This window comes from Alligator mississippiensis, chromosome 16, assembly GCF_030867095.1.
Source record: "Alligator mississippiensis isolate rAllMis1 chromosome 16, rAllMis1, whole genome shotgun sequence".
NCBI classification, from domain to species: Eukaryota; Metazoa; Chordata; order Crocodylia; family Alligatoridae; genus Alligator; species Alligator mississippiensis.
Window position 1 is genome coordinate 9,533,699 of NC_081839.1, and position 14,593 is coordinate 9,548,291.

At 40.7% G+C, this 14,593-nt stretch overlaps 1 protein-coding gene across 1 annotated transcript in view; it reads left to right on the plus strand.

Moving 5' to 3' along the window:
* The window catches only part of ELAVL1 (ELAV like RNA binding protein 1), a 59,302-nt gene extending 45,665 nt beyond the window's left edge, over positions 1 to 13,637 (plus strand). The window contains exons 4-6 of the mRNA XM_006269325.4: positions 169 to 322; positions 4,671 to 4,896; positions 12,132 to 13,637. Of these exons, the coding sequence (XP_006269387.1) occupies positions 169 to 322; positions 4,671 to 4,896; positions 12,132 to 12,456 (705 nt within the window). The 3' untranslated portion in view covers positions 12,457 to 13,637. The remainder of the gene's footprint in view (positions 1 to 168; positions 323 to 4,670; positions 4,897 to 12,131) is intronic.
* The last annotated feature ends 956 nt before the right edge of the window (positions 13,638 to 14,593 follow it).

A 14,593-nucleotide genomic window follows, 5' to 3' on the forward strand; every position in this document is an offset into this window, starting at 1 on the left:
TCTTTCCCCTCTTGCTCACTCGCTTTTTTCTCCCTTGTTTATAAAAATACTGTAGAAAAAATTGCTTGCATTTTAGATGTCTTTTATAAAAAAAAAAAACCCAACAAAACAAGTGCTGTTTAATTTAATCATATAATTCCATATACTGCAAAAACATTTATTTTGAAGGTTTCTTATGCTCGTCCAAGTTCTGAAGTTATCAAAGATGCTAACTTGTACATTAGTGGACTTCCGAGGTCAATGACACAAAAAGATGTAGAAGATATGTTTTCACGGTTTGGACGCATCATCAACTCGCGTGTACTTGTGGATCAAACCACAGGTAAGCATAATTATGTTAGGTACATAAAAATTTGACTTTACAAGGTGCACAGAAATGTCTAATTTTTTTTTATTGATTTATTTTTTAAAGGTGGTTAGAGCCTTGAACTAATTTAAAATTTTCCTGGTAGTTTTACATGCTAAAAAATTATGGAGTCCAGTATTGATCACTGTGTCCATGGAAAGACCACTTGAATTTTCTGAAATAGTCTTTTTGTAGGTGACACTGTAAATTGATCAGTTAATGTTTTCTCATTGCTTCAGGCTAGTGGTTTTCAACGTTTTTCAGTTGCAGACCCCTAAAAAATTTTGAATGGTGATGCAGACGCCTTTGAATTGTAGGTGTAATTATTCACATACTTTTGCAAGATCATAGTCATCTCCCACAGATCCTTTTAGAGAAAGACTGCCAACCCCCAGGGGTCTGCGGACCAGGGGTTGAAAACCACTGCTGTAAGTAATCGGCTTACAATCTAAAAAATCAAATTAGATTACCTTTACTTTTCTCTATAGAATTACAAATATTTTTTAGAATTAAAATCCAGCCTATCCATTATGTATGACTATGACAGGTGTTTTCAATCTGTTTGTCATTTATTGTGTTAAATATTTATTAATTTCATCTTCTTGACAGATTTTTTATATTAGGTTTTGCAATAGAAGGGGGGAAAAAAGTACCTTCATAATCTGAATCTTTGACTAGGCACACCCCGAGCACCCACTCCCATACTGTGTGCGCTAAAAGGGATGAGAAGCATCTCCCTTTCATTTAGTATGCATCACTTAAAACTCAGGGCCTCATCCCACTCACCTGTTAAGTGCTTAGGGCCCTTGGCAGATATTAAAATTAATGATAGGATTCATATCTGAAGAATCTTATGCCCTATTTCCAAAATCATGCATCCTGTGCCCTGCCATGTTTGGGCTGGGGCATAAAGTTCTTTAGATCCTGGTTATACCACTGCAGGGTTGCCAGAACCCCGTCCTATGGATTGGGCAGGGAGCAGCCCTATCGCAGACCTCATGGCTGCTTCAGTCTATTCCCTGGAGATCAGGCCAGGGGTAGTCCCAGGGGGTGGTCCAGTGCTTGTGGCGATGGTTGATTGTGGGCAATGGCCTGGACAGCCCTGGGTTCAGTTGGAAACCTAGGAATGTCTGGGCCACTTCTGACAATCAAGCGATTGTGGGTGCTGGCCCTAGAGTCCTGGATCTGGTTCCAGACCCCAGACTGTCTGGGACTGATGCTGACAGTCAGCTGATTACCAGCACCAGTGGAACAGGCCTGCTGTGAAATGCCCTGCAAGCCACAGGTGGTGGAGGAAGCACTATAAAGAATAGGATCACACTTAAGACCTCTAAGTCCATGGTAATGCCTAAGAAGTGTAGTAGGATATGTTCTTGGCCTTGTCTGTCACATGGAATACCTTGTGATGCAGGGTAATAATCGCTGTTTGAGACGTAGATCTATGTTGCCAATGTCTAATTTAGTGAGCAACTTGGAAGATAAACTCATGAAAGATTGTGTGTGTGTGCTTTCTGAATCCCAGGTGACTTTGATTGTGTAGTAGTTGAAGGAGGCATACTGTCTACATGGTGGAGCTAAGCTAGTCATTGCACATGTAGCACAATAGTCTTTCCCTTCAAACCATTGGTAACACATACATGCATTCAGAGTTTTTCTTTTTTTTCTTTTTCTTTTTTTAAGTTCAAAATGCTTTTTTCCCTAAACCTTATAATTTGGGCCAGTTGAAACCAGGCTTTCACCAGAACGCACAGACTTCTCCACCAGGTTTCTGCAAGATCCGTTCAGGGACATCACAACCAGTTGGAACTGCCCTGCTTGCTTTCTTTGTGGGAGGAGCATGTGAGGTCAGACTGAAAAGCAGCTGTGGTGGCAAGTGAAGGTACTTCTGTCTGCGTTAGGTTTACCAGATAAAACTAATGCAGGCAGAAGGATGCGCTTTTGCCACAGGCACTTCTTGATCTGGCTGTGCACAAGGAATGTGGGATACTTTCACCAAGGTGCGTCAGCATTGGCAGCACATTGGTTGGGGATCATGGAGGTAAGTTGAGGCAGTACAGCAGTAGTTCTTAACTGGAGTGATGCCAGGTTATGAAAAGTTATGGAGGGGGGTGCCTTGAATTAATCTAAGAAGGGTAAGAACCACTGACTTAGACAATGCTTCTCAGTGAAGGCTCTTCCCCTGCCAAGTTCCAGCTTTCTACTTCTAGTCATTTTGGAAGTTCATTTGTCTAAAAATAGTTATACCTTGATACTTACACTTTTAACTGAAGAGTAAGGTAGGACAAAAGAGAAGTAGAGCACAGGAGTGGAAGAGAAGTGAGATTTGTACATCAGACTCTTGCCTAGGACCTGTTGAACCCTGCAGGTATGTAATATCTGTTACAAGGATATAAATGTGCTTTCTCCCTAACATAGGAGTATGCCCTTCTATATGATGCCAGGGATGTGTGAGAACATAATAGTATTAGTGTTCAGTAATAATATTAATAATAATAATCACCAGTGGTTAGTTTGGTCCAGTCCGTTTTCTGATTGTGATTGACCAGTACCAGATACTTCAAGATGCAGAAAATCTCATAATGGTATAGCAAGTTCATGGCATTGCCCGTCCCACCAAACTTTTTGGAGAGGCTAGTGTTACTGTTGGCACTTGCCAGTCAGAGTCCTTGCAGTCAGGAGTAAATAATGACATGCCTAAATCAGAGCTGTTTGCTTCCTTCCCAGGGCAGGGATTAAGGAAAAGGAGGTCTTTGCTCTGTCTCAGTCTTTGACTACTACAGAATCGTACAGGGTGCATCTGCACGTTTAGTTAGTGTGGCACGATAAACTCTGGCGCAGTTTGAACCACAGTTAATCGACCCAGAGTGCGGTGTCTGAATATGTGCCCAGGACTGCAGCAGTTTGAGCCAGGGCACATCAGTCCTGGGCTGGCAGCAGGTTTTTTGAGGGGGAAAAGAAGGGGTCTACCCTGGGCTTCAGGTCACAGTATCAGATGGCAGAGAAGCTGGCTGGGGCACAAGAGTGCCCAGAGAACAGAGCCTTGTGGCTAGGCAGTAGGCAGGGGTCTGGCCCCTGCTGCCCGCGCTGACCAGGCACAATTTATGCCTCGGTCAGCATTTACACGTACGTTTTGGTGCAGTTATTTTCACTGCTTTAAGATAGTACTGTTGGGAACAATTGTTTTACGGCAGCAGTAATTAGTTTGCTGCAGTCTAAGTATCACATATGCAGACTGTGATGCTTTACAGTGCAGCAAATTAATCTACTGAGCGGTTAAGCACATGTGGGTGCATCTACACAATGTTGTGTAGGTAAAGACCCATGCTTATTTTCCCAGCTCTTTCATTTGTTTGATTCATGGCTAAAGGTATGACTATTAAATTATACTCATCTTTAAAATGCAGGCCATAACGTTCACTTACCTTTTACCAAGAATTTTGCTATCTGTTATCTGATAAATGGTGTATGCATTGATTTTTTTTTTTTTTTTTTTTTTTTTTTAAAGGCTTCATACCATGATTGTTATTGGACCTATCTACACATAACATATATTAGAAACATGGATCATCTCATCTTCAAACACATACATTAGAAGAAAAATGTTGCTAGGAGGGCTCTTATGTACAGACAACATAAGAGATACAATGGCTAGAAGTTAAAGCTAAACACAATTGAAACTTAAAAATTATGATAGCAATATTGAAAAGTAGTAAACTTTTGGAACATTTTACCATCCTTTACCGTAAATTGAAGCCTTTAAATTAAGGTAGTCTAAGTGATGCTCAAAACACTACCCAAAGTAATTGGCTTGAATCCCTAGGGGAAATTTTGAGGCTCATGTTACATATACAGGTGTGTGTGAAAATGGTCATCAGCATAAATACTCATCTCCTTTTTGAAAATCAGCTTACATTTTAAATCTGCTTTGAATAACATAATTAAGCAAAGAAAACCCAAAGAAAACTTCCCCAGCATTATTTTTAACACAGTGGAGTTACCCCCAATTTTTTTGTTTGAGGAAATTTAATAAAAACATTGGCTTAATACTGCATTTCCGTAACACACACACACTGCATAATTTTGACTTCAGATTCTGAGCAAAGTTGTATTTTCATTGCTAGGATCACTACATGGTTGAAATAAATGTGTTAATTTAATTTTTATTTATTTGCATGTATTATTTTTAGCTGTTGAAGGAGCTATCAATAAAACAATGAACCTTAGAAATGGTACTTATCAAAATAAGGTTTTCACTTTTGAAATTATTCCGAGTTAATCCTGTGCTGCCTTTTTTCCTTTTTTCTTTCATTGATTTGGTTAAAAGGTTTGTCCAGAGGGGTTGCATTTATCCGGTTTGACAAAAGGTCAGAAGCAGAAGAGGCAATTACAAATTTCAATGGTCACAAACCCCCAGGTTCTTCCGAACCCATTACAGTGAAGTTTGCAGCCAATCCTAACCAGAACAAAAACGTGGCACTGTTATCACAACTATATCATTCATCAGCTAGACGATTTGGAGGGCCAGTTCATCACCAAGCACAAAGATTCAGGTAGGTTAGAAAGAAGATTCTGTCCAAAACCTGCACTGTCATTCCCACTTTCACCTGGAAAAATGTTACATTGTCTCAGCAGTAAATATTTTCATGTGAATAACAAAAATATATATACTGTATATTCTTAGTGTTAAATAAATAAATGACTGAATTAGAAGGTGGTTAAGATAAAATCTTAGCTTTGTATCATTTTTCATATAACAACAAAATTAAAGGCAAGCTACACTTCATTTCTACAAAATAATATACAATGAGAAAATAAGATGTGGCATATTCCTGATGGTTGATCAGAGAGATGTCTCTCAACAGATCTCCATTCTTCGGTCCGTCCCTGAGTTACAGATGGGATATGGTAACTTAATCAAAGTTCTGAAGCTTTGGTTCCAACATGAGGGTATGCCATCCCGTGTCAGGAGAACCGGGATGGCATACCGGCCGCTCTCCCAAGGGTATCACTAGTCATTTCCTCTTTGATTTATAGTTGTAAGAGTTTTCATGGGATTCTGATCTGTCTCTTCAGCTGCACTGTGATCTGTCTGTCCTTTTCTTTCTCTTGTATGAACTCGGGCAGGTGAGTTCTTTGCTTCTAGTGTTCCCCACTAGTCATTTGAAAAACAAATGAAATAATCTGCAATTTCTAAGGAACAAATTTCAGTGGAGGTTCGCTGTTGACTTTCTCTCTTCCCTGGGGGAATAGATCTTGCTGCCTCCTCTTCTGCACTACTAAATCTAACTCTGATTTTAATAAATAGTGTCTTCCATATGAGTGTGTATCAGGACTCTCAGCACTGACTTTGTTCTTTCTTTTTTGGCTTTCCTATTTTTAGGGGATCGATCTCTTTGTTGTATGCGGGACTGGTGGCTACCCTGATTACTCAAAGCAGGGGAGTGAGGCTGGCTGAACCAACTCAAGGTGGAAATTTGGCCATGTTACTAGGGAAGAATGAGTTTCACATGGGCAGATTGGGAGAAAATTAGTAAGGCCAAGGAGTGATTTAAGATGCATCTAGCAAGGAATGCAAAAGGCAATAAAAATTATTCTACAAGTATGTAAGAAGATGACCAAGGAAAGTAGGTCTCTTGCTGAGTGCAAAGGATTATGTGAAGAAGGCTTGAGTATTTGATGCCTCTCTTTATTTCAGTTTTTGGAAATAAAGTCAGCTATTAGATAATAAACGTAGTTGGCAGCAAGGATGGGGGAAGAGATGAGAAGCCTAGAGTAGGGGAGGAATAGCTTAGAGGTAACTTCAAATTTTCATGTCAGTTGGATCAGATGGGATGCATCCTAGAGAGTACTGAGAAAATGGCTGTGGTAATTTTGAGATGGCATTTTTTAGGTGACTACCAATAGCCCTGTAACAGATAAGATAAGAAGACCAGGCTACTGTATTCTAGGAAGACAAAGAAAGGACGTAGTGCTTTCCTCCCAATGCACTCCATCTTTCTGTAAGATGGGTACCTGAGAAGCATCTCTGCAGGAATGTCAGCATCTATTCTTTCCATCCCCTTCACAGATTTCGATAGGCTAGGCCAGTGATTCTCAACCAGGGTGCCAGGAATGTGAGGAGACAAGCAAGGTGTGAGAAGATAAGTAGATAAGGGCAAGCTCAGGCTCTCCCTGCCTGACTGCTTCTTTACCCCCAATGCCCAGCCCTTCTGTAAGGAGGCAAGCACTATAATAAATAGTGCCTTTAGTTTTTGAAATGGAGTGCCTTTCAATTCACAAAAGTTTTTGGAGAGTGCCTAGAGTCTGATGGGGAGTGCCTTGAGCCTAAAGAGGGTGTGAACTACTGGGCTAGGCTTGAATTGGCTGAACTCCTAAATATGACTGTTCTTTTCACCTATGTGATTGAAAGAATAGTAGAGATGTCACTGGACAGAGGCATAACAGGGCAAACCAGTGCTGGTTGTTTTAATATGGAAGCCACCACCAAAATAGGTGTTGAGCAGCAGCAGCTTCCCTTGGGAGCAAGCCTCTGGCCAGTGTCAACCCCACAACTGCTTCTCACCTGTTTCATGCCCAGCGCTGCGCTTAGCTGCCAGCAGCACTGCATGGCAGGTGCTGGAGGTGGGACAGGCTACACTTCGGCACCCCTCCCCCCTTAGACAGCACCCAGGGGCTCATGCCCTGCTCATCCACCCGTAGTTGTGCTCTTAGTTATTCATCCTGGCAGTCTGATAAGTAGCCTTATCCAAGAGCCTGTTTAAATCAGTGGAAAAGCTTCCAGAGACTTTAGTGGATGCTTATTTGAGCCCAGATGCATAAGGATGAGAATACCTGTATGCATCAGTGACAGTCCCTGAGGGCAGCATTCTGGATAGGCATAAAATGCTTGCTGCAGTTACCTCTTTCTAGTTTGCTTTAGGGACATCAGTTTTTAGTCTCTAAGAGTAAGAGGTCTGTTGAGTGTGTGTGGGTATCTGTAGAGGACAGATAATCCAGGAATCTAGATCTATTGTAATTTTGAGTTCTGAATCGGATGTTGTATTCAAGGCACGATAGATGTCCTTTTACAACCTCTTGTCTGGATGTCATTCTAGTGACAAATAAATCTGATCCAGTTGTGACTGAGGGTAGAGCCCTTTAAGAAAGAAGGTCCCGCTAGGAGCAAGTGTAGGGAATCCAGTTGTTGGGCGGATTCCCAGTCTAGAGTACTAAAGAAGGCTCTACCTGCAAGAGAAGGGGCAAAAGGAGGTTGAGTGAGTCTGGAAAGTTTTTGCAGCCTGTTGAAAGGTGCAGGTTGCTTTCAAAACATTGAGAACAAGTACTGTTTGTTTTATAAGCCTGGGGAAAGGCACTATGGCTGCTGATAGAAATGAAAAAAAACAGAACAAAATAGCACTTTACTGGAAGATGCAGCCTGTTAGTTTGACTGGCTCCGCATTGTATAGGTAGAGTGCTTCAGTGGGGCTTTTTGGCTATTTGATAAAAGTGCCAAAAAAGCCCCACAGAAGCACCCAGTCTATGCAGACATTGTGAGCCAGGTCAAACTAACACCTTGCCTCTTCTGGGCCTGTGCTGGGTTCAGTGCAGGGACACACTGAGTTTAGTTTAATGTAAAGTACCTTTTTTTTTTTTAATTTGTAAGTAGTCTGCTTGCTTTTGTAAGCCTGGAAGAGACTTTTCTCACTAGGAAGGTAGTAAAGCACTGGAACAGGCTACCCAAAGAAATTGTGGAATCTCCATCCTTGGAGTTTTGTTTTTTTTAAGACCAGGCTAGATAAAGCTTTGCCTGGGATGACCTAGTTGGGGCTGGTCCTGTTTTGAGCAGGGGTTTGGACTAGATGACCTCTTGAGGTCCCTTCCAGCCGTAATTTTCTATGATTTTATGACTCTTAGAAGGCACTGTTTGACTTGAGCTTAAGAAAAAGCCCATGTTTCTGTTTTACTGTGAATTCCCTGTGAGGAACAGGGATTTGAATAAAAGATCTGGCCAGAATCTGGAGCAGGCTGCCAAGAGAGAGGTGGTACTATCAGCTAACTTGGAGGTCTTCAAGAGGAGGCTAGATAGGCACCTGACTGGGATCGTCTGACCTCAGTCCTTTTCCTGCCTGGGGCACGGGGTTGGACACGATGATCCTTCAGGGTCCCTTCCAACTACAATCTATGAATGTGAAAGAGTGGCTATGAGTCCAGCAAGAGGAGGTGGTAGAGGGTTGTACCAGTTTACAATCGTTCTAAGTCATCTAAATCTAGTTTATAGTTGGTATGGAAGCATTGTGCTTGGCAAAATCTCTGTGTAGTCTATAGTGAAGAACTTAATTCCCAAAGAATTTGGTCCGTCTGAGCAGAACAATCTTGCATCGGAGTTCTAGAATAGGTCCTTATTTCACGTACTGATGCTCTCTGGGACACGTGATTTTCTGATGACACCTTTTACTATATCAGTGTGGAAAGACTGCAGTTAGATGGTGCTGTCAAGGTACATGGGTCAAACAATGGAACACAGTTGGATTCTAGTTAGTTGTAAAAATTATTTGGGAAAAAAAAATCTGGGAGTTACTGGAGACGACTCAATAAAAACTTATTATTGTAAGAAGTGATCAAAAAAGCAAACAGCTTACCATTTCCCCCTCCCTATGCCCCAAATATTATTTTTTTCTTTTTATCCTGTTACCATTATGTAAATTGAGGGAAAGCTCTTCCCTTGTATAGCAGGGTTGTCAAACTCGCCTCATGCCCCAGGCCAGATCTAGACTAGAAAAGCTTCCCAAGTCACATAGTATCAGGTCTGACTCCAGCACTTCCAACTCTGGCACAGGGCATACGGCAGTGCCAGCTCCAGCTGTGTTCCCCAAGCCAAAGTTGCCCCTGCTGCCCTGTGCCAAAGCTGCCACATGGTGTGCCCTGTGCCATGGTGGCTGCTGTAGTTCACAGGGCATGCAGAAGCAGCAGCTCCTCCAGCCTCTGTGTGCTGCCCCCTCACTTACTGTCAGTGCATGTCTGGTTCTATTTCTATCCCCTCCAGAGCTACAGAGCACATGGAAACACCATCCCCTCCCTGCCCAACCGATGAGCCGTGGTGGTTGTTCTGCCCCAGCATGCTGCTGCATGGCCAGGCAGGGGATGTGCTTCCATGTGCCTGGGAGGGAGTGAAGCCTAAGCTGCATCTGACAGTAAGGGGGGGGAAGGCAGTGGCTGCATGGAGTAGAGGGTCCGGCACAATGCGGGGGAGGGAAGAGGGCAGACAAGCTGCAGGCGGAAGGGCCAGAGGGCAAGGAGGCTGCATATCGCCCCACCACCACCCCCTGCTGCTTTCCCCACTTCAGCAGTGCTGGGGACATATTTAAGATGACCTTCCTTTAATTAGATTCTGTACATGGAAATTATAGATTCATAGATTCAAATTATAACAATTTGTTTTCTATATTTCCCACATACAGAGACTAATTATTGAGGGGGTTGTCTTAAATTCAAGGTCATCTTGGATTTTGTCTAAATATACTAATTAGAAACATCCATAGGTGCACTATAACGCCCCAAGAGCTTACAAAACTTCATGGTTCAGGAAGAGATGATAAAAATTTGTGGGGTAGGCATGTGGAGTTCTGCGCACACATTTTTCAGTTGCTGCAAGTTTGCTTTATAGACCAGAGAACCTTTAAATTACTTCTTTGGAATGTCTCCAGTCTTCCATGGGTTTGGGGTATCGTACCTCTCTCTGTTTTTATAAGCCAGCCCCTTGTGTTCATATGCCCAGAATGCTTACTGTAGCTGCTTTCTTTGTAGACTGCCTTGGGGACATCCCTGGAGCTTTTTAGTTTCCAGGAGTAAGACATTTTGTTGATTTGATTTTTTTTTTTTTTTTTTTTTTTTCTAGAGAACAGATTAGTTCTTATAATTGTTTTGCATTGGTGATTTATATCTTGGCTATTCCTCCTTCATCCCCACAGAAAGCTGTTTTTCCTCTTTAGTGAAAAAGGAGCTAACTGTTGCACTAGGGTGTTGTTGAACCTAGTACCCAAATACAAGGAGCACAACAAGGTACTGATTGCTGGAACCAACGTTGCAGAACTTTGAGTTCAGTGAGTTCCTCCTATCCATCCATGGCCATCCCCAGGATTGGTGATCTGTTGAGATGTAAATCTTAAAAAAAAAAACAACAAAAAAAACCCAAAAACCAGGCCTCTTTCTGGTCACATGCAAATAAATAATGGGAAGTTGAACACTTTTATTAAAAAGCCCAAAAATAACATGGAAAAGATGCACAAAACACTAAACTTTTTAAAGTGAAATAAATATTGGCAAGTCATGAAGTTAGTGAGTCTGCTCAGCAAAGCATTGTCCAAGAAGTTGGGCAATTTTGGCATATTAGCAATTTAATAAATATTGGGCACCTGATGTGTTCTAGAATGCTTTTTCTGCTTCTAGCATGCCAGCTGCTTTTTCAAATTAATGCAGTTTGGTACTTCTTCAGTCGCATGCGAATACACATTTACATGATCAAATTGTAAGTACATGGGAACAGAATTACATTTTATGTTTGACTTTCAGTTGGACTTTTCTTAAAGTTTTTGTGTACTTAGCTATGCAACTTTTGATGTTTTCTTAAAATAACTTAATGCACTAAATTTCCTAGGTTATGGGATAGAAATGGAGCATGAGGGGCAAAATAGGTGAAGGAATAGAATTTAAGTTGGGGAAGAAAGCAAACATTGAGAGTAAAGTCTCATGTTCATTTGAAGTACTGCATTGGGGTCTATGCAGGTAGCGCTGAGGCAGGATTTGCAGGGAGTAGTGAGAGGACAATGTGCATGGGGTAGGACAGTCACCCTGGACTTGATTGTTTTTCTGTACTGGTGTAAATCAGGAGTAAATGCATTGAAGTCAAGAGTTTAACTAGTAAGGCATGGATTTGAATGACACGAGATGAAAGCATTTACATTTAAAAAAAACAACGAAAAGGAAAAATTGTAACTAAACTCTGTTTATGATTATTACAGTTCTTCTGCCAACTATACATTAGTCGGTATCTAAATATAAAATTATTAATCGTTAACATACAAATTACTAAAAAAAAAAATGTCTAAATCCACTGGCAGTGATACTCTACTAACAACGTGGGTCGTTCCAACTAGTGGGCAGTTACTACAGAAGTTTTAACGATGTACTGAGTACCTTGTTAGAGATTGAGGTACCTGTATCTGTATCTGCCAGTCAGAAGTGAAAGTGGTTGCCTTCACCTGCTGCCTTACGGTGGACAAGAGATCAAGCTTCATTATGCTTCGCATGAGAAAAAATTTGAATGGAGAAGCCATGAGAATCTATTGTAGAGGCAGACCCTGCTCCAGGAGGCCCTATACAAGCCTCTTGGAGAGAAAATGGGGATGGCTGAAGATGGTTTGAGGCTTGTGGGAGGCCTCTGGTACTTGGTAGCATTTAGTAGTTCAATATTGATGCCATAAAGTATCCTGAAAGTTTAGATGAGCTTCAAACTAGCATTGATTGCCCCACATAGTGGAAATTGCATAATCCTACTTTGCAGCTATTGCCTAGCTTAGCCCTTTCTCCTTATAATTTCCCCTTGCTCCTGGTGACAAATTCAAAGCACTTGACTCTCTTTTTTTTCCTCTTTCTACTTGCTGACATTTGGTTATCCTATGGTAAATGGGGAGGGTCAAATATTTTGACTAGAAGTTTTAAGAATATTTATTCAGTTGCTTCCCATTCAAATTAATTTATTTGATTGAATTGAACTTTTACATGAAATATTGTGCTTTTTATTTGCTAGGTTCTCTCCTATGGGTGTAGATCACATGAGTGGGCTTTCTGGTGTAAATGTTCCAGGAAACGCATCTTCTGGCTGGTGTATCTTCATCTACAACCTTGGTCAAGATGCTGATGAGGGAATCCTTTGGCAGATGTTTGGCCCCTTTGGTGCAGTTACCAATGTGAAAGTTATTCGAGATTTCAACACCAACAAGTGCAAAGGTTTTGGTTTTGTGACCATGACAAACTATGAAGAAGCTGCAATGGCCATAGCAAGTCTTAATGGCTACCGCCTGGGGGACAAAATCTTACAGGTTTCCTTCAAAACCAACAAGTCCCACAAATAACTTGCTCGTGCTTTTTGTATGGAATAGATAATTGAGTGACAGAAGTTGAAACATTTTTGTTAGTGTAAAACTCATTTTGCGCCAATTTTCACAAGTGTTTGTCTTAGTCTAAATGAGAAGTGAAAAAGGTTTTTATACTCTGGGATGCAACTGACATGTTCAAATGTTTGAAATCCCACAATGTTAGACCAATTTTAAGTTCCTTAAGTTATTTCATTGAAAACATATATATAAGAAGCCCCTAATAGCTTAAGTCCCTCTGGATGGTGGTAAAATTGAAGCATGCTTTCACTTATGAGACTGAATTTTGTTCCATTGAATATTGTCTGCAAAAACTGGAATTTTTTTATTCGAACTATCTAGCTGACTCCATTAGTGTGTCATTCCCCCGTCCCCTTTGAAGCTTGGAAAAAAGTTGAAAGCACTGTTGTTTTAGTTGGCAGTATACTGCTTTATAAAGTAATTTTCATCGCTACATTTAGTTGAGGAGTAGACTTTATAAAGTGAAGGTCTTGTAAGTAGTAGCATGCTAGCATAACTTTTAACACCATTGATGAGGTAAGTTGCACACTGAAGAGTAGCCAAGTTGTCAAATTAAAAGGTTTTACAAATACTTTTAAAGCCCATTTTCTAATAGGAATGGACCAAAGAGTTTCAGAGAAACTCTGGGAAGATTTCAGAGTCAAAACGAAACTCCAAAAACAGTGTGAATATATGTTGTTTACCAAACTGAATCTCTTCTGTCCAGATATCAATGCATGGTGCACTACTTACTGGTACATTATAATGCAGCAAGATTCTTATTCATTTTCAAAGATCGTTATTGTTTTGAATACCTAAGGGCAGTTTTATTTTGTAAAAACAGTTAAACATTTGAGCATTGTATTTCTCGCATCCCTTCTAATGAGTGCTAGATTTTTCTATTTTAATAGGATTTTGTTTTGATGACTAGCTTTACGTATTGAACACTCAGCAGAAAAGTACTTACTTCTTGCAAGTTAGATATTACTTTAAAAAACCTTGATTTGTAGATTTAAAGATTAATCCCCCAAGTTTTCTGCAGACTGCCTTGAATCTTTGAGTTGTTCTGTTTCTGTTAATTTTCTTTTGCTTTTTTGTGTTTTTTGTTTGTTTTTACTTTTGCATTTAAGACCATTAAATTTGATTTTGTTTTGCTCAAATTTTGTTTTGTTTTTTATTTTATATTATTTTTTTTGCTAAGTATTGCACAAAGTGTCCAGCTTTTAAAGAGTATTGTTTTAAAAAAAAAGAACTATAGTTCTTCATTAAAATAATATAATTCTCCTTTGACAGATGCATAGGAGAAAAAATTATGTGAAAAGAAAAGCACTATAACAACCCTGTCACATAAGAAGTATGTGCCACAGTGATTTAAAAATATGGTAGATGTTCCTTTAGAAAGTCTGAAAAGGATTTTCTTATGTCAGATACAGCATATGCAGGGGTACATAGTGTGCAGGAGTAGGGTCCTCCACCTGAGTGACTTTTAAGAACATTATCTGGGTTTTCTCACCAAAGTTCAGAGGAAATGCAGAAATTGGGACAATTCAGCAGCATTTTTCTTTTGAGCGAATCTCTGCCAATCTCCAAAAAACAATGAGTAGTCAGGCCTCCCCTTTGGGTTTTGGAGATGGTTCAGTGCATGTGTTTGTTTAGTGCCCAAAAGCTGGTTCTTGAAGATTCTGCTTTGCAGCCCTCTTTCAGCAGCAGGACCTGCAGTCCTGTGCCACCTCTGGATTTCTGTCCCCTCCTCATTGCCATCGTTTATTTTTGGCACTTTTCTCTCTTGTTCAGACAAGTGTGGGACTTTGCTCTAATTTCAGTATGTGGGGTGCGTGTGTTTTTGTTTATTCCTTCAGTCAGCAGGCAGTCATTCGCCTATCCAGTAACCTGCTGGTTTGTTGCTGCACATAGCCCTTCTCAGCTGACTCCAGGAGAGCTCAGTGGTGGTAGACATCATCTCTGGCTATGTAGAGCATGCGAGGCTGAGTTCACATGCAGTTAATTCAAGCGCTCTCTGGCATTTTATAGATGCGACCTTCCCTTTTCTGCCAATCCCAAGCTCTTGAGGTGCATCTATCCTCAGCTGAGTTGGATGTCCTTTCTGAACAATAGC